The 19,804-nt window shown below is 38.9% G+C and overlaps 1 protein-coding gene across 6 annotated transcripts; it reads right to left on the minus strand.

Annotated features, from left to right (window-relative positions):
- Positions 1–8,205: 8,205 nt before the first annotated feature.
- ZNF189 (zinc finger protein 189) lies at positions 8,206–19,782 on the minus strand. 6 transcript variants are annotated; one of them, XM_023202616.3, is made up of 4 exons: positions 19,326–19,782; positions 18,975–19,110; positions 18,498–18,582; positions 8,206–10,937 (listed from the first exon to the last, which is right to left on the minus strand). In XM_023202616.3, exons 3-4 carry the CDS (start codon positions 18,529–18,531, stop codon positions 9,217–9,219), a joined length of 1,755 nt encoding a protein of 584 aa, XP_023058384.1. In that variant the 5' UTR covers positions 18,532–18,582; positions 18,975–19,110; positions 19,326–19,782; the 3' UTR covers positions 8,206–9,216. The 6 variants fall into 6 exon arrangements, with proteins under 6 accessions (XP_023058384.1, XP_023058389.1, XP_023058380.1 ...); XM_023202621.3 differs by having other exon boundaries at positions 8,213–10,937; positions 18,498–18,579; XM_023202612.3 differs by having other exon boundaries at positions 8,213–10,937; positions 18,498–18,624.
- Positions 19,783–19,804: the final 22 nt, after the last annotated feature.

Here is a 19,804-nt window from a genome sequence, read left to right on the forward strand (position 1 = left end):
CAATATGAAGACAGCTAAAAATGTAGAATGATTTTGAGCAACTTGTGGAGTGTAATAAGATAATTCATGTGACTTCAATGCTTGGAGCATTCCTCTTCAAGTGGCCCAGATTTGGTGAAACAGGACTACCTTGTCATCTGCACGTCCAGGTACATTTCGTAGTTTTGCAGTAAATAATATTCACATAATGATACTGTATTGACTTTCAATTTTCAGAATTAACCCACAGTTAAAGCACTTAAGACAACCAGAGTTATAAAAGATAATTTAAATATTATGGCTTTGGACAATGTAAAAGTAATGATTTAACTGACAGAAGCTGGGAAATATAAGGGGGAGGAGAAGTGGAGGAAAGCAAAGAGACTCAGGAATACTACTTAAAACTGATCGGTTAAGAAATAGTGCTTTAATTCTATTTGAGTAATAAAGGAAAAGGATATAAATCATTAAAATATATATCTAAAATTAAAATATTGATGATAGTATGCTAAATTTCTTACCTTGAATAATACAAAGACAAATGGTATTGTATAGATTAACAAATGAAGTAACAGAGGCTTAACATATTATTTAGAGGAATAAGACAGAATTAGCCAAAGGGGCTTTCTCTTAAGGAGAAAGACCTGGGAGTGGGGGCGCAGGAGAAATGACTTTTCCTTATTACCTGCCCTCTACAGTATTTGAATGTTTATTTCCATGTACTTGTCATTACTTTTCTAAAAACAACTATATTCATCCAAGCAACTCAAGCCTATATTAGAGATCTATTAAGCCCACAGTTTTCATTTTACAGATGATAAAACAAAGCCCAGAGAAGTAAAATTACTTACTGAGGGTCAAACATTTATGGTAGAGCTGAGAGATTAAAATTCATGTCTTCTAAACTAGGTCTCTTGCTCAAAAAATGGACACACAGCCAGAGATCTTACAGGGCAAGATGACAGGCTGTATTCAATATCTCTGCCACCCATGGCATAAGTCTTGTACATTTCTCCTTGTACATTTCAGTCAATCATCAAGCATTTCATATCCTACTATGTGCCAAGCTGTCCTAAAAGCTGGTTGGTAACACCTTGTGAGACAAAGCTTTTCTTCCAGATAACTTTTATCTAGATCTTACTCAGCATCGCTGAATTCTTTAGATATTTTAAGAGGTATCTAAAGAAACCTCTTAGATTCTTATCAGTTAAGCATGAATTTATAATCAAGGATGAGTTACTTGTATATTTTTGTCAAGACTGAATTACATTTTACTGGGAATGAGGATTTATATAATGCATTTTCTTGGCTATCATCTGATATATTTTCCCTATTAAAGGACTACAGTTGTCTTTAAAATCTCAATCCCAGTAATTTCCTCCTTTCAGGATAATATGCAGACAAGTGTTTTATAAGGCTACAGACTTCAATTTCGCTGTGATTTCTGAGTGAGTATTTAGTGGTTTTCCAGCTTTGGTTACTTTGTCAGATTCATTTTAGTAGTTATTAAACACCTACTAAAACTAAAACCTGGAACTAGCATGAAAAATAGAGAAATTTCAGCTTTAGGGCACACCAGACAAGTAAGCTTAAATAGCTAAGCAAGAAATACACAAACCATTGACTGGGGGTTGGTAAGTGGGAAGGAGAGTCAGGGTGTAGAATCAGATGTCTGAGTGTAGGAAAGGGAGATGACATTTAGGTTGGACATCACAGGAGAACAAAAGAAGGGAATTCACACACAGGATACTGCCTGTGTGTAAGAAAATACGTCCATAAGTCACTGGGAGAATGACATTTTGAAGCTATCAAGAACTAAGGCCACACACACACACAAATGACTAAGTTCTGGAAAGAAGAAAAAGAGGAATTTGTTTTTGCTCTGAAGAGGGAAGAGGGAAAGAAGGAAGGGAATGAGCAAGAAAATGAGGGAAGAGAGGAAGAAATGAAAAAGGAAAGGGAGGAGGCAGGAAAGAAGCTAGGGCAATATGTAATTGTGAGGAGGTGACGGGCTTTTGAGAAGGAGGATAGCTATTATTAAGCAATCTAAAGATACTGTCTTCTTGTGAGGAAAAACTGAGTTTCTCATTTGAGTCTACATCATGCTTTATAAAAACAAGATACTGAGATGATTCGTAATGATTCATAATGTGAATTAATTTAGGAGAAACAAAAAACAACCCTGACAGTGAGAAGATAAGCTTCTAGAAACTTGCAGAAATCTTGGAGTGAGCTTTAGGCAAAGCAGAAATGGGAGTTCCAGATCATCTGATTTAGCCCTCCTGGAATGAAATACTCCAGCTGCCGTCTAGATGTCACTCACAGCGACACAGGAGAAAATTGGGGTCCAGCATGCTAAGGAAGTTTTCCAAGGTCACATAACCAGTTGGTGGTGAGATTTAGGCTAGTGTGATTTGCAAAGTCCTCTTAGGTGGGAGTACTCAGGGTTCTTCAAAGCACAGGTTCTGGAGTCAGACAGCATAGATTCAAATGCTGGCCCTGTCACTTACTAGCCATGTGACCTTGGACACATTATACCTTTCTGCTGTTCAGTTTCTTCATCACCAAAAAAAGAAAAAGTACATGATCACATATTGTTGAAAGAACAAATAAGTTAATACATCTCAATAACAAGTTCACAATCTCTTATTCACAATTCTGAAATCTAAAAACTCTGAAGACCAAAAGTTTTCTCGTAAGTTTTAGTAAATTATTTGGTGGCAAAACCTGACCTGAACCTATCTGTTATCTTTACTCCATTTGATGAGATGCAGCAATATTAACACGCTTGATTGCAGGTGCTTCCTCAGACCCTAAAGAGGGAGTTATACAATATATAGCACAAGCAATATATTTACTCTCTAAAATCTGACAAAATTCTGATTTCCAAAGCACATATGGCCTCAAGGCTTTCAGATAAAGAATTGTGAACCTGCCCTTGGAACAATATTTGTTACATTTCTAGAGTAAAAGATAAATTGCCCATGCTTAATGTAGCCTGGAGGGCTCACGCAATGCTACCAATCCCAAAGCCCAATTTGTAGAGACGACAAATTAAGAAGAGAAGGGATGCAAAGCTCAATACAGCCAGTCACAACTCTTTTTCTGCTGCTCATATAAACATGGTATTCTGGCTGGAAAGCAGTCTAAGCCTCTTGAAATAATCTAAAGCACTCAGTACTGGGCATCAATATGTATAACATACATAAAAACCAGCCAGCAAGTACTCTTGCAGCACATACTGTATGCTCAGCACTGTAAAGATACTACATGGTCCTTCTATGCTTACCATGGAAATGAGGAAGACAAGCATGCAGTCAGAAAACAAAGAAAATTGTACACAATAATGTGCTAAACTGCGGTGGCATAGGCTAGATGCTGAGATCAAAAGGGAAGGAATACTTTATGGAAGAGGAAGGATTAGCTGAAGGCACTTTATTATTAGTTACATGATCTTGGGAAACATAGTCTCTGTGAGCCTCAGTCTTCACATCTGTAAAAGAGGCTTGTAGTGAGGGCAATATTTTATGTACAGTGCCAGATACATAAGTAGTGAATAAATATTAGTTTTCCCTGTCAACTGGCTCTTGAAGAAAGGTAAAGGCTCATGAGTGAGAATGACCATGAATTATGTGTCCTTACTACAGTACAAACTATGAGTTGAGAGAATTATGGGAAATCAACCTGGAATGGTGAGGCTGATTTCCCATAATGGAGTGGCACATGGATGGGCAGAGGTATTTTAGAAAGTCTTGCCTTGAAGTGATGAGAAATAGGGAACTGTGGATGACATTTAAGGAAAGAATAACATAAGAGCAACGCTAAAAATTACTTTCTAGAATGTAGAGGACCAAGGAGAGAACCAGGAGCCAGCTAAGTGTCTATAATAGCAATCCATTGTAGCACCTGGCCTTTTGTTGGTGGAGTAGGTGAGTAGACGTGACATCTTTAGACTAGAGAAAACAACAAACAACTCCTTGTTTGCAGCATAGCCATTTACCATCTTAATAAAGTCTGTTTCATTGCAACTTGATAGGCAAGCGCTTGGGACAAATAAAAGCTCAAAATTCTTTACCTAGTTCTCAAAAAGACTTACATACACGCACAGACTCAGCCGGGCTGAGTAGTGTGGCAGATGAAAAATAGGGCATTTTCTAAACATAGCACTAATTCTTTTGGCAGTTCAGAATAGCTAGGGCTAGGCAGTAGCCCAGGGTCTCAGGTGTCAGAGAAATGTATTCTGCCCTCCTAAGATAATCAAGGTCAAGGCAGCCTCTGCAGCTACGTACAACTTTTCCTTCTCCTGCTCTGTTACTCTGTCCTGTTCAGAGTGCACTTCTGGGTTGCAGGGACACAATGACTGTCATGTTATGTGGGGACTTACTTCAGCCAGTGGACTAACATGAGAAACCTGTTCTTAGCGCATGGCTCCCAGATAGGCAACAACACGTGCAAGACGCACACACCATGTTTTATTTGTGTGAATGAAATCACACAATCAAAACTCAGTGTTCTGGAAAGTTGGGTGATTTTTTTCCCCGTCGTATGTAACACATGTGGCTTACTATGCATTCCTCAAGCCTTCAAGTCTCCTTGATGATAAAGTGCTGCTTGACGCAACTATCAAACTGACATAACACCTTGCAGGTATTCTTAAATTTTTAAAATACAAGTTAACTGATCTTGTCCCACTTGTGCAGTAAAGCAAATGTCTCTCTTTTGTTTGTCTGTGCATTATGATTATAGATGGCCTTAAATTCAAATAAACCAATCAACCCACCCCTACTACCTACCTGGGGCCATAAAACACTCCTCTCCCTCAACTGGCTATCTACTCAATTTTTTAAAAATCTCCATCTACAGCCCTCTTTATAGTCACAGATGAGTAATCTATTTTTATTCTCTAACTTTATAGAACAGTAAAATTAAGCAAGTAAAAAGAATAACCAATAAAGGACTGCCATTTATTTTAAGTAAAGGCATAAATGTAACAGACTATCCTCCCAAATCACTATTATTTCAAAAAACGACTTAGCTTTTTTTTTAGAAAAGTGCATACTTTCAGAACAAAGGTCTCTAATAATCAATTTATCTTTTTTTAACAAGGATATTATATTATCATTATTTTTACCACTTGAATGTAGAATAATTTTTGTCAAGAATTGAACATATTTGGGAGCTGATGATCTACTCTCTACACTATTTAGCCCCCTGAAAACTAGCTCTTCCTAACTCTAGAATTTGTTCTTACAGAAACCCATTAATGACTAATTATCAAATCCAAAAGACACTCTTCAGCCCTTCCTCAGTCTCTCTGCAGCACGCTTCTGGATCACTTTCCAACAGAAGTTATCATTACATGTTGGGTTTCCTATACTTCTGGTTGTTCCTGCTTCCTTTGCACCTTGCCTACCCACTAAACAGGTAGGCCCTAGGATTCCATCTCTGGACTTCTTTTCTTGCTATATTCTTTCCTTAAAGTTTAATCCATTCATATCTAAACACTGGTGAATTCCTAAATCCATTTCTAGCCCAGTTCTTTTTCCTGAGCACCATATCTATATCCGCAATTGCCTCTGGACATCTTTACTATCTCACAGACAAACAGACATTCAAAATATTAGTGATCGCCTCATTCCATACAAGGTACACTTTTTTGTCCTGTCTCACTGAATAAGAACACCAACCACCCAAACTGACTTTGAATCTTTACTCTTCCTTAGTTTTCTCATCCAATTAGCAACGAAATTTCACTGTTTATAAATATTTCTAAAATCCTTCTCTTTCTCACATTCCCACTGCCTTAGTTGAAGCACCATAGTCTCTTAACTGTACTACTTTAAAGACCTCTTGAGGTTTTTACACAGAAACAAGGCCCTGGCACAATATTTTGCAAATGCAATTTTCTAAGAATTAAGATCCACAAATCTAAGGAAGGTCAAGAACCATGGTCCTTCCACACTTAATAAGAACCAGGTGAAAATTTAAAAAACAAACAAAAACCAAAAACAAACAAAAAACCTGGTGCCAAATCTTTCCCTCCCATTCACTTACAGGTTGTCTCGACTTAAAATGGAACATAGGATTTTGGGGTTTAATATTTGCAAAGTTGCACAAGGGAAGTATTTGTAGTACTAGTAATGTTATTCTTAAGCTGAGTGCTGGTTAAATAGGTGGTTAGTAGTGAAAACTAAGAGCTGAACACTTCAAATATGTGCCCTTTTAACATACACAACATACTTAAATATGAAATAGTACCACAGAATTTTAGGTAGAATAGTCTCCCTGGCATGACAACTCTTGATCTGCCCTTACGGAAGGGCAGCCTTACCTCCTCTCATATTCCCAATTCATCAAGAAATCAGGAGTTCAATTTGTAGCTACCAGTTATCTCACAATTCCCCCTCCTTCAGATACTATTCATCTTCCCTGGTGCTCATCTTTTAGCCTCATCTTGAGCATCCTCCTCTTGATTTAACTTTTTCCTTCCCTTCTCTTCTAGATACTTCATTTCCCTCTCTAGAGCCCTCTGCATACTTTTTATAATTTTCTTGGGAAACAGAAATGGACACTTAATTGCTTTTTTAAAAAAATAAATTTTTATATTAAAATGGCCATACTGCCCAAAGTAATTTATAAATTCAATGCTATTCCCATCAAGCTACCATTGACTTTTATTACAGAAGTAGAAAAAAACTACTTTAAATTTCATATGGAACCAAAAAAGAACCCATATAGCCAAGACAATCCTAAGCAAAAAGAACAAAGCTGGAGGCATCACACTACCTTATTTCAAACTACGCTACAAGGCTACAGTAACCAAAACAGCACGGTACTGGTACCAAAACAGATACATAGACCAATGGAACAGAAGAGGCCTCAGAAATAACACCACACATCTACAACCATCTCATCTTTGACAAACCTGACAAAAACAAGCAATGGGTAAAGGATTCCCTATTTAATAAATGGTCCTGGGAAAACCAGCTAGCCATATGCAGAAAGTGGAAACTGGACCCCTTCCTTACACCGTATACAAATATTAGCTCAAGATGGAATAAAGATTTAAATGTAAGACCTAAAACCATAGAAACCCTAGAAGAAAACTTAGGCAATACCATTCAGAACATAGGCATGGGCAAAGACTTCATGACTAAAACACCAAAAGCAACTACAACAAAAGCCAACATTGACAAATGGGATTTAATGAAACTGAAGAGCTTCTGCACAGCAAAAGAAACTAGCATCAGAGTGAACAGGCAGCCTACAGAATGAAAGAAAATTTCTGCAATGGCACCATGCAAAATGGCACCATGGCACATGTATACCTATGTAACAAACCTACACGTTCTGCACATGTATCCCAGAACTTAAAGTATAATTTTAAAAAAATGATTTTTCAGGTGGCTATGTTTTTTATAAGCAATGATTTGTACATGCAGTCAAGAATTGTTAACTGTTACTGGAGTTCTGAGTTGTCCAAGGATCTTAAAATTATGAAATTTCCATAAATTCCAGATTCATGTCCAAGGATATTAAAAATTATGTATGAATACCTCATATAAACATGGGTCAAACTACTATGAGGTCAACAGCAGTCAGTGCTTCTGCTATGGAAGACAACCATACAAGAAACTGATGTGACTTCAAGAAAAAGCAAAGAATTGTGTTTCAGTGTACATGCAGTGAAAACATACATGATAGATTTTAAAATACTGAGAACAGGTCTAAGAACCTCATTAGTTGAGATCCTGATCTGGGAACTGGTGTAAAATAAGTACAACTGGGAAGATCCAGGGCAGGATAAATTTTATACATGAGTCAGGTGCAGTATGTTGTTTTTTGTACTTTTCCTTGTACTACAGTTTTTAAATGTCAGCTGTATAGTAACTATGAGTTACTCTCCACACTCACATGCAGGTACACACATAAAGAGATAGGAAGATGAAAGTCTGGAGGTAATTTCTAGAATGACTGAGGTACAGGAAAAAGGGAGGGGTCATTTGCTCAAACTACTAGGAAGCTGGAATTACAGAATTCTGGTAATTTGGAATTCTATACTCAGAAACTAAAGAACCTGGGCTTAATTGAGCTACTCCAGAAAAGGTTAACTAGTCACACACAGCACGAATGAGAGCAATTTCCTTCCTATCTTTGATTCTAATTTTAAAAATACAGTAAAACGTTTCACAGAATTGGTTTTACACTCAAGTAACAACTCTTACACAAAGCAAAAAACAAAACAGGTTTTTAATGGTTAAAACAGGTGAAGTAATAGGTTTATAATAACCATTAACTAAGGGAAGCCCTAGAACAAGAAATAAGAATTTTTAATTGCATGCAAAACCTAGTTATCATAAAAACCAATGCAATACCAAAATATCTCAACTTCCTAGCATAGACTCCAGGTCTTTTCATTTCCAATTCTTGGCAATCAAAATATGTACACTTTTATATGCACCTGGTTGTGGAGGAATAAGCTCATTCACATAGGACTACAAATATCTTTCACAGGTAGGAGGGCACAAAAGAACGGTATCTTCCTCCACTTTTTTGGGTCCATCTTGAGAAACAAAAAAGGCACTCCCAAAGGTTCCTTGGTAACACCTTTGTTAGGTTTCTTAATTACTAACATAATCTTTACATGTAAGGTTAATGGTCCACTCATTTCATAGATCTGGGAACCATCAGGCATTGGAACTGCCTTTAACTCACATGCCAAACAACTGGCTTACTTAAACAAGGACAAAAACTGTATATTGATTTCAAAAACATTTGGGCTTCGTTTCCTTGACAACTTATATATGCTTAATCACTGGACTTTGGCATGCAGAGCCAAACATATCATGGAACTGAAAGAACCACAATATGAGATGGTGACAGAAGACTCTTTGAATCATTATTCTCAGTTTTCCAATATCAGCTGCTCCAGCTCCCTTATAGTAATCCTACTTTGTCCCTCAGAGCACCCATGCTCTGAACCTAGGTTTAATCTCTCTGCGGATTTATTAAAGATACTTAGATAAATTACTAAGTCTCTATTATCATCAAACAAAGAGTAAGGGAAGTCAGATGCTCATGGGCAGTTGTCCACTATTCACAGAATCTTTAGAAACCATTTGTCTGAGGTCAAGGAGAATTTGCTTTATCACCAAATTTGACCCACGTTGAGCCATACTAAAACTGCACTTGGGTAACTAGTCTCAAATCAAATCGAGCTTATGTATCGCTCTACATTTATTGCATCCATGCTGTGTGCAATTTCTGATGCTGAATAAGAGAAATGCGGCAATTAAAGGCTTCACCACAAGCATCACATTCATGGGTTTCTTGGGTTTTCACCTCTGCATGCATCTTCTGATGGTTGACAAGACTGCGCTGTTGACTGAAACTTTTGTCGCACTTCTCACACTTATAAGGTTTCTCTCCTGTGTGTATTCTCTGATGCTGAATAAGACCCGAGTTCCGGCTAAAGGCCTTTCCACATTCATCACATTTATGGGGTTTATTACCTGTGTGAACACCCTGATGTCGAATAAGATTACAAAGTTGACTAAAGCTTTTTCCACACTGTCTGCACAGATAGGGTCTCTCACCAGTGTGGATTCTCTGATGTTCAATAAGAAATGAGCTCCGGCTGAAGCTTTTCCCACAGACAGTACATAGATAGGGCTTTTCACCAGTGTGGATTCTTTGATGTTGTACAAGATGAGCACTAACACTAAAAGTTTTCCCACATTCATCACATTTATAAGATTTCTCCTTAGGGTAGACTTCCTGCTGTATAACAAGACTGCAATTTGGATCAAAACTTTCCTTAGTTTCATTGTATGGATAAGTCTTCTCCCTGGTGTGAATTCTCTGATGCTGAATAAGACCTGAGCTTCTACTAAAGGCTTTCCCACATTCCTCACATTTATGGGGCTTGTCTCCTGTGTGAATTCTCTGATGACGAGTAAGGTTGCAAAGTTGACTGAAACTTTTCCCACATTCTTTGCATTGATAAGGTCTTTCACCAGTATGGATCCTCTGATGTTCAATAAGGAATGAGCTCCGACTGAAACTTTTTCCACACTCAATACAAAGAAAAGGCTTCTCGCCAGTGTGAATTTTTTGGTGTTGTATAAGGTATGTGCTTAATCGAAAGGCTTTCCCACATTCACCACATTTATGGGGTCTTTCCCCAGTGTGAATTCTTTGATGCTCAACAAGCAATGAATTTCGACTAAAGCTCTTCTTACATTTGGTACAGTGATAAGGTTTCTCACCAGTGTGAGTTCTTTGATGCTCAATAAGGTGTGATTTCCAACTGAAGGCTTTCCCACAGTCACTACATTTATGGGGTTTCTCACCTGTATGAATCCTTTGATGTTTAACAAGGCTCCTTCTCTGGCTGAAGCTCTGTTTACACTGATTACACTGATAGGGTCTTTCTCCAGTGTGGATTCTCTGATGTCTAATAAGGGTTGAGCTCACACTAAAGGTTTTTCCACAGTAATTACACTCATAGGGCCTTTCCCCAGTGTGAATTCTCTGATGTTCAATAACAAATGAACTGCGGCTAAAACTTTTCCCACATTCATTGCACTGAAAAGGTTTCTCACCAGTATGGACCCTTTGATGTTGAATGAAATGGGCCTTGCGGACAAAACCCTTTCCACATTCTTCACATTTATGGCATTTCTCTTCTGAGTTTGGTCTTTTACGGATAATGTTAGTGTTTTCTCTGAACATTCTCTGTTCCTGGGTCAAAGACTCCCTTGGTATTTCCCATAAGAAGATTCCTCTTTGTTTATCTAACCTACCAACAAGTTCAAAGGTTTCTCCACCCATAGGATCCTGGTCAATTTCACTTTTGATTCTTGTAACTATTACACCCTGTGGTCCCACTTCTTCCTCAATTTCTTCAATTTCTTGTTTTACGGTTGGCTCCTCATCCTTATCTCTGTTCAAAACATCTGGAATAATAAACAGGAAATACAAAGATCAACCAACATCTTTGAAGCAAGGAGAAACAAAGTAAAATGGGCAAACAAAGAAACAAATCAAGTCAAGGTGGGATTAATCAGTCTATCAAGGAAAACAGGGTAGGATGAAAAAAAATCCCCACTAAGCTCAGGAAAATCTAGGATGAAAAAACATTATTGGAGTATGATCAGACCAAATAATTAACAGAAAGGACCAGATGCTAATGGCCAGCCATAGTGGCTCATGCCTGTAATCCTAGCATTTTGGGAGAGTGTGGTAGGAGGATCACTTGAGCTCAGGAGTTTGAGACCAGCCTGGGCAACAGTGAGACTTCATCTCTACAAAAAAAAAAAAAATTTTTTTCATTAGCCAGGCATGGTGGCGCACACCTGTAGTCCCAGCTACTCAGGTAGCTGAGGTGCAAGGATTGATCACTTAAATCCAACAGGTTGAGGCTACAGCAAGCCATGTTTGCATCACTGCACACCAGCCTAGGCAATACAGTGAGACCTAATCTCAAAAAAATAAAAATAAAAATAAAAAAAGATGCTAAGAAGAATAAAAGACAAAGATCCAGGGGAAACAATAATTCATTTATTAACAAGCATTTACTCACTGCCCATCAAAAGCACTCCAGAAACACTGTAATCAGCCAGGATTCAGAGATAAGACATGAAGCCCCCCACCCACCAAATGGAATGGATGTTAAGTAAAAAATTGAGAAAGAAAATAATATGATAAAGAAAATATTAAGTAAAAAGCAGTTCCTGTATAAAGAGACAAAATGGCTTTTAAAAACAATAATAAAGGGTTAGTTGACAGAGAGTCTATGATATCAGGATGCAGAATAAAATAAGTATTAAGAAACATGGTCAGAGTTCATGGGAGCAACAACCAAAAAGGGCAGTCTGTGGTAGCTTATGACTTCACCTACCACAAATCATACCTCAAGTACAAGTGATTCTAAACTCTCTAACAATATAAGACCCACGGTTCACCATCTTGTTCCAACTGAGAGGCTGCATGACATCTGAGAAATGAAAATCTTGGATGCGTTGAAGAAAAGACAGCATAGTGGTCTATCATATAACAGAGTGGTATACAGTACATTTAGGCCTGCTTCTGACATCTTCCTGATTTTCCATCTCTTGCTGGAATAGATATTAGGTAATTCCACTAGAAGATTCAATAATGACCAAATTTATATTTGGCCCTAAACAAGCTCCTTTTTCATACATCCTCTTTTCTCTCAATCTTTTTGTGGAGTCATCTTTGAATTTTCTATTTGCTTACTTCAAACTAGTCATTATTTTATTCTAAAATAACCTTCTCCTATCCCTCTAAGAAACTACCAGAAATTTTATTTCTTCTAAGGCTACTTATAGTGTCCCCTCTCAAATTTGTTTTCGGTGGGCTGTATTTTCTTTCACATAATGAAAAAACATGAAAGAACTCCCTCAACTTTCTGTCCTCTACCTATAAAATTATCTGCCAGTGGTGTGTAAAGATATATCTGATTCTTATGCAAAGCTAATCCATCCACCCCTTATCGATCCCACTCACCTCTGGGCATTTGCTTAATTATCCTCTGTCTTTCCTCTTTCTTCAACATAAACTCTCTATTGACACTTTCCTACCATTACATAAATATGTCCAATTTTATCTTGAACCTGAAATCCTTCTCTTTATGAAAGCCAAGCATTGAAACAAAATCTTAACACCGAGGTGTTCTATTTCTTATGTTTTCCATGCCCAACCTCTTCCTATTCAATCTATTCTGCAACCTATGGCAAACTCTGGTTTCTGTTTCCAGCATCTAGAGAAACTTCCCATTAGATTACCAATGACTCAAATTTAAAAAGAAAAATGGATTTTTTTTTCACAGAGTTTTGCTCTTGTTGCCAGGCTGGAGTGCAATGGCGAGATCTTGGCTCACTACAACCTCCACCTCCCAGGTTCAAGCGATTCTCCTGCCTCAGCCTCCCAAGCAGCTGGGATTACAGGCACCTGCCACCATGTCTGGCTAATTTTTTTTGCATTTTTAGTAGAGATGGCGTTTCACCATGTTGGCCAAGCTGGTCTCGAACTCTGACCTCAGGTGATCCACTCACCTCAGCTTCCCAAAGTGCTCAGATTACAGGAGTGAGCCACCATGCCCGGCCTAAAACGGGCATTTTTCAGTCCTTATGTTATTCAGCAGCATCTAACACTGTTGACCACCCCAATTTCTTGACATTATCTGTTTTTGGTTTCTACGCTATTACATTCTTTTATTTCATTCCCTACTTCTTTGGCTTTTTCTGATAAATTTCCCTCATTTATTTCTTTTCCTTTGTCTACTGATTTTTGTTATTGTTACCACATTTACATCCTTATTTGTTCTGTCTATACACCCTCCAGGTATCTCCAGTTAAATGCCTCACAAAGGGCTCACAATTAACATGGTCAATATCATCTGCTCTCATGCCTTCCCCAACCTTTAATTATCTCCTGAAAGGCACCATCATCCATTACCCTACAGTCCCAAAGCAGGAATCATCCTGTATTTCTCCCTTCTTGTTGTTAATCAATCATCCAAATCCTGGATTTATCTTTAGCACTTACCTTTTAATCCTCACAATCATGTAGCTGCCTTACAATCTTTGGCTCCAGTCTTCAGACTACCAACACATTATATCTGCCTTACTGATTCTAGAAGAGATCTCTATAAAACAGAATTCTACCATGTCATCACCTGTAGATTTAGCAGCTCCCCATCACCTTTAGGATCAAATCAAGCTCTTTGCTATGATACATCTCTTCATGACACAGTCTCTAAGCCTCAAGTCATGTTCCTACCTACTTTATCATACTTTATATAGGCAAATTGTTTGTGTTACACTCTTTCATGTCTTATTTTTACATATCTCATTTACTAAATGTCCCTCAACACTGTTTACCTGGCAAACTTTTGGTTTCACTTTAAGATTCAAAGCAATCTTTAAGTTTAAAGCAATAGTTCCTCTACAAAGCTTTTACTAAGTCCGCTAGACAGATCTAGGTGTTCTAATTTTTATTACCAGCCCTCGTCCATAACTCTATTATTGCTATGTTTACACCGAATTTTTTTAACTATTTATTATTTGTCTCTTCAACTGGATTGTAAATTCTTTGTGAGAAGGCAGTCTCTTCAGAATATTTGTTCAGTTATATCAGCTGGATTAGTGGATACTGTTCTGCCAATTTCATTCAAATGAGTAAGACAAAATTATCATTTCTTGAAGATGATATGCATGTATACCTAAAATTCCTGAAACAGGCAAATGAAAATATAATGATAACAAGATTAAAAAGCTTGTTCTTAGTACAAAAAAAGTTAGTAAACATTATACAGAAATGATAAACTCTTCACAATAGTAACAAAAAAAATAAAATCTAGGAATAAACATAAGAAATGTGTAAGATCCATAAAAATACTCCATACAATTTTTCTGAAAGACAAAAGGATACAGTTAAACAGAGTTAACCACATGGCTAAAGAGATTCAATATTATAAGGATCTCAATTCCTTTCAATCTATGAAACTAATCACATTCCAATCAAAAATCATTTATGAACCAATACAAAAGTCAACACTTCTAAAGTTTAGAAGAAGGCAGACTAGTGAAATACATCCTAAAAAAGATTATTAAAGAATAACTTATATTACCAGACATAAAATATAATATATTGTTAAAGCAAATAAAACAATGACATTGGCATAAAAATAAATAGGTCAACAGGATAGGCAGGTGAAGAAAACAAGTGTAAGGCTTCCACACAGAGCAGCCTTGAAATGACTATCCATTAGATCTGGGCTTGGTAATGCTTATGCAGTATCTTCCCATCCTGTGCTCATAGCCAATTTTTCTACATAGATAGTTGACTCAAAGTGGGTTTCACCAAAGAACCTGGAATTAAAACTGAAGTCACTAGTTATTCTGAAGGTAGCTAGAATTGTACCTATCAAACCAGAAGCCAAAAGGACAGAAGTATGTGAACATACGAGGAAAGACTAAATTGTCAAGGAGAAAAAAAGAGATAAGACAGTGTTATAGACTGAATGTTTGTGTTCTCACCAAATTCATATGGTGAATCCCTAATCCACAATGTGATGGTATTTGGAGGTGGGGCCTTTGGGAAGTAATTAAATTTAGATGAGTTCATGATGGTGGGGCCCCTATGATGGGATTAGTGTTCTTATAAAAAGAGGAACAAAGACCAGAATGCTTGCACTCTCTCTCTCTCTCTCCCCTCTTCCGCCATGTGAAGACACAGTAAGAAGGTGGCAATCTGTAAGTCACTGCGGAGTCATTAAAATTGAAGATGTCAAAGATCTGAGAAATTAAGCTATCAACCGTATCATCGACATAGCTATTAAAGGTTTTTTTTTTTTTAATAAGCTTGAACAAGAAAAGTATGAATGAATAGCCAAAACTATAAAGCTAGATGAGAGTTGCATTATGAAAAGCAGTTAAGATGAAGTAGAATAGAATACTACATTGCAACAGTAGAGTAATAGTGATCTCTTATCAAGGGAGCTCTCACCAAGGGGATGGAGATAGGGTCTATTGAGGAGGATGAAAAGACTGTGGGAGGATAAATGATGAATGATGGAAAGCTGTATTTAAGCTGCAATAAAGAAGACAGCCTACAAGTACAAGATCATCTATGGGCACACTGTCACACCTTGTCCATATGGTATTTATATGCGGGCACTTACTTGGTTCTATCAACCAGAATACCATACGTATGGATAAGCTGGCAGTGACTGACAGACAACATGGCATATTAAAACACACACACACACACACACACACACAACAGCTGATATGGCTGAAGACTAAAGTAGTGTGCAGGAAAAAACAGGTGAGGCAAGAAAGATAGGCAGAGGCTATACTTGGAAGGTCCTATATGATAAGAAATTAAGATTTTTATCCTTTAAGCTATCAGGAACCATCAGAAGTTTTACACAGTTAACTAATACAAAATCACTTTGGTGGCAGTAGAGAGAATATATTTTTAAAAAGGAGACTAGTGGCAAGGGGGTAGTTTAGGGGTTAATGCAATAATCCAGTTAAGAGATACTAAGTCTGAAATTAACTGTACTTAGTCATACAAATATTTAAGAAGCATATAATATAGGCCTGGCTCTGTGCTAAGTGCTGGAGAAATCAAATGAAACAGGTATATTTACCATCCTCACAGTAATCAGTGAGGTTAGAAAAGTAACACATATAGAATTATTGTAGTATAGTGTAATAAATTCAATAGCAGGAGTATATACAAGGCAAAACAATGAAAGGAGTGCTTAACTCTGGAGAGAAGGCCCTTGATTTTATTGGATTGAAACTTGCCAGGTTTGAGTTACTCATGTGGTCTTCAAAAGATGACTAGGAATTTGAAACTCAACAGAGAAGACGATGACAACAATATAAGTCAACATTTATATGGTTCTTACTACATGTTAGTGTGTTAAGTGTGTTAAATATATTAATTTAGTTAATGCTCACAGTAACCCTATGAGGTAGGTGCTATTATTATTTCCATTTTATAAAAAAAAAATAAACTGCGGCAAAGAGAGGTTAAATCACTATAGTCACCAGGCTAAGTAAGTGGTAGAGCCAGGATTTAAACCTAGGCAGGTAGGCTCCACATTACCTTTCTTAGGTGGAAATAAAGATTTGGGCCAGGCACAGTGGCTCATGCCTATAATTCCAGCACTTTGGGAGGCCAAGGTGGGTGGATCACCTGAGATCAGGAGCTTGAGACTAGCCCGGCCAAGACAGTGAAACCCCTTCTCTACTAAAAATACAAAAATTAGCTGGGTGTGGTGGTGCACACCTGTTTATCTCAGCTACTCAGGAGGCTGAGGCAGGAGAATCTCTTGAACCCAGGAGGTGGAGGCTGCAGTGAGCTGAGGTCACACCACTGCACTACAGCCTGGGCAATAGAATGAGGCTACGTCCTAAAAAAAAATTGGGACTTTTCTTCACAGAGTGGTAGCTGATGACCTGAGTGTAGGTAAGGTCCCCCAGGGAAAGAGTACAGACTGAGGGGAAGTCTAAGAATGCAAGCCAATGGAGGGAGACAATAAAGACTTTCACATGTTCATAGAGAGGTAGAATAAAATAAGGTGAGATGATGAGAGCAGCTTTAAGTGTGCAGATAAGAGGCAGAGAAGTTGAGAGTTCGTGCTTATTGGCCCCTATTTTCTCTGAGAAACAGGTGAGCTTCACTATTGAATGATGGATAAGCTTTTGGAATATCACTGAAAAGAACAGGGCAGTGAGCATATCAAGGACAAAAAATATTGCTAAGATATAAAAACCCCAGTGGAGACTAGAAGAAAAAGGCCATACTTATATACAGGACATCAATCTTTGTGGTTAGAGAATTTCTCCTGCTATGTTTAGCAATTCAGGTAGGAAAGAGGGAAAGGTGCATTTTATAACAAACACAGGATTAGAAGTTTGCAGAATGAGTAGAGAATAATGACAGGCTGGCAGGTGAGCTTGCTGGTCATTAGATGGGGAGACAAGCCCAGAGAGGATGGACACCTTGGTGAAAAAACAGAGACATCAAGGGACAGGAAACATCGTTAATAATGAGTGGGTTTAGGTGGAAAGGAGTAGTAAAGATAGAGAAGTTGTAGTATGCTCCACAAGGGGAGAAAGCCTCTCTGTTTTGGTTACCCTTGTCTAGTTAGTAAATAAACTTCCATTGCCGAATAACTGGTCAGAGAATAGGGTATTGGGATTTACGATTTGCCTGTTATGACAAAATTGCTATGATCAATGATGTAAGGTGCTGGGTGAAAATGGAAAGCAGGGTCCCTGAAGTAAGACCCACTGAGGCTGAAGTATTAACTAGGTCATCCATGGCATGAGTTAAAATAGATATGAAACGTGACAAATTTATGTGTGAAGGACCAAACAAAAAGTTGACAGATAGTGAAAAGGAATTGAGTGGAAAAAGCAAGACTGCTGAGACCTCAAAGAAGGAGAGATTTTGTTTGAAGGTGGAAAACTAATGCTTTGAGGACAGCATTTAAAAGCTGAGTGAACAATAACTTCCCCCTTCCAACGCTGAGACAAAGGATGGGGAAGGAGGCGGATGTGGGAGAATAAGCGGCCCCCACTTGAAAAACTGCCAGAGAAACGTTGTCCTTGGGAAAGTGCCAGATTTCAGTGAAGGCCAGGAGGTAAGGAACATTATGTGAAGACGAACAGGGGCTCCAGAAGGCAGAGTGAAAAGGGGTGGGAGGAAAGCTGTGGGAGGATGAGCCAGGACGGAAAGTACAGAACAATATGGGAATGAGATTACGAAGACAGGATGCCCGAAAGGCTTGCAGTTTGGTCACTTCAAGGAAGCTAGGGATGAGAGGTATGGAAACAATTAATGGCTAAAAGGTTTGAATCAGAACTTTGGAACTAAGCAGTTTTGGTACTGGTTTCCGTCCAAATATTCTGTTAGTCTGATTTCTCTCTACTTTCTTAGATATTTTAATTAGAGAAACAGCAGATTCTTACCCAGTGAGACCAGGTTTCCATAATTCTCCATCATGACATCTTTATACAGGCTTCTCTGAGCTGGGTCCAGATAATCCCACTCCTCCTGGGTAAAAAACACAGCCACATCCTCAAATGTCAGCAACCCCTGAAATAGTATGATTTCTGTAGTCAGTTCCTGTTGTCTCAAGGACAATTCTACCACTAAAAGTGGCAGAGGCAATCACTTATCGGGGCCAAATAGGCTGGAGGAACATGATAACTGAAAGTTTCATATGTTGCCCAATTCTGGGAACGAACTGTAACTGACAGACATCTCAAACTAGAAAGGACCTATGGATAAGGCTTTTCTGATGTATTATGCCCTAACAGTTTAATTTTAGTAAACTGCCCCAAGGCCTCTCCAAGCTTCCCTCACCTCACTGCCTACTTCAATTTTCCATTTGCACTGGCTTCTGAGTATTCAATTCAATTCCTTGAGGTTCTCTAACCGTGTACCTTGGGGTCCAGGCACTGTGCCAGGAACAGAAGACACAAGGGAAGGTCAAAATTGGTGCTTCACCTGAAGAACTCACAAATGAGAGAGCTAGTCTGGAGCATTATTTATTTTCTCTGGCCGATTTATCAAGTCTCTCTAGAAAAAGAAAAAGAAAAAGAAAAAAAAAAGGGGAGCCAGTGGGCAGTTTGTTCGCGAACCGCAACCCAGCGCACTAGTGGGGAGTTCCTTGCAAGGCGCTGGCCCTAAAGAGGCGGTCAGGAGGTTGGTGGGGGGCCCCGGGAGAAAGCAGTGGTGCGGCCTAGCTGGGGTAGTGACGAGACAACCGGGATCCCCGAGGGGTGCTTACTTACCTTTGACTCCGGCGGGGGGCTCGGGGAAGCCATCTCCCAGGCAGAGAATAGGGGCAGGAATTGGGGGCGGCCTCACGGAAAGGAGCCTCTAGTGAGGCCTACCCGGCTGCTGGAAATTAGGCTCGACGAAGACAAGGATCCTGGCTGGGTCTGGCCAGTGCCTGCCTCGGCCCCCAGGCGGTCACGACCCCAACAGCTTATCAGACGCTATTCCTGGCTGTCCCCCAACCCCGAACCCCAACCCCTACTCCTGCCTGGTTACGCAGCCTTTCAGGCCTTGCTAGAGCCTCCTCCCCGCTGCCAGTTCCTCCTCCTTTCAGCCAAGTAGCGCTATGACCGCCCGCCCCCGGACCAGAAGGCGTCACCCAGATCGTTCCCGGGGCCCCCCTCAACTACATCTCCCGTCATGCTCGGAAAGAGCGCCGCGGTCCAGGCGCCCCCAGCAACAGCTACCGGACTACATTTCCCAGCGTACACAG

This window comes from Piliocolobus tephrosceles, chromosome 14 (genome assembly GCF_002776525.5).
Source record: "Piliocolobus tephrosceles isolate RC106 chromosome 14, ASM277652v3, whole genome shotgun sequence".
NCBI lineage: Eukaryota > Metazoa > Chordata > Mammalia > Primates > Cercopithecidae > Piliocolobus > Piliocolobus tephrosceles.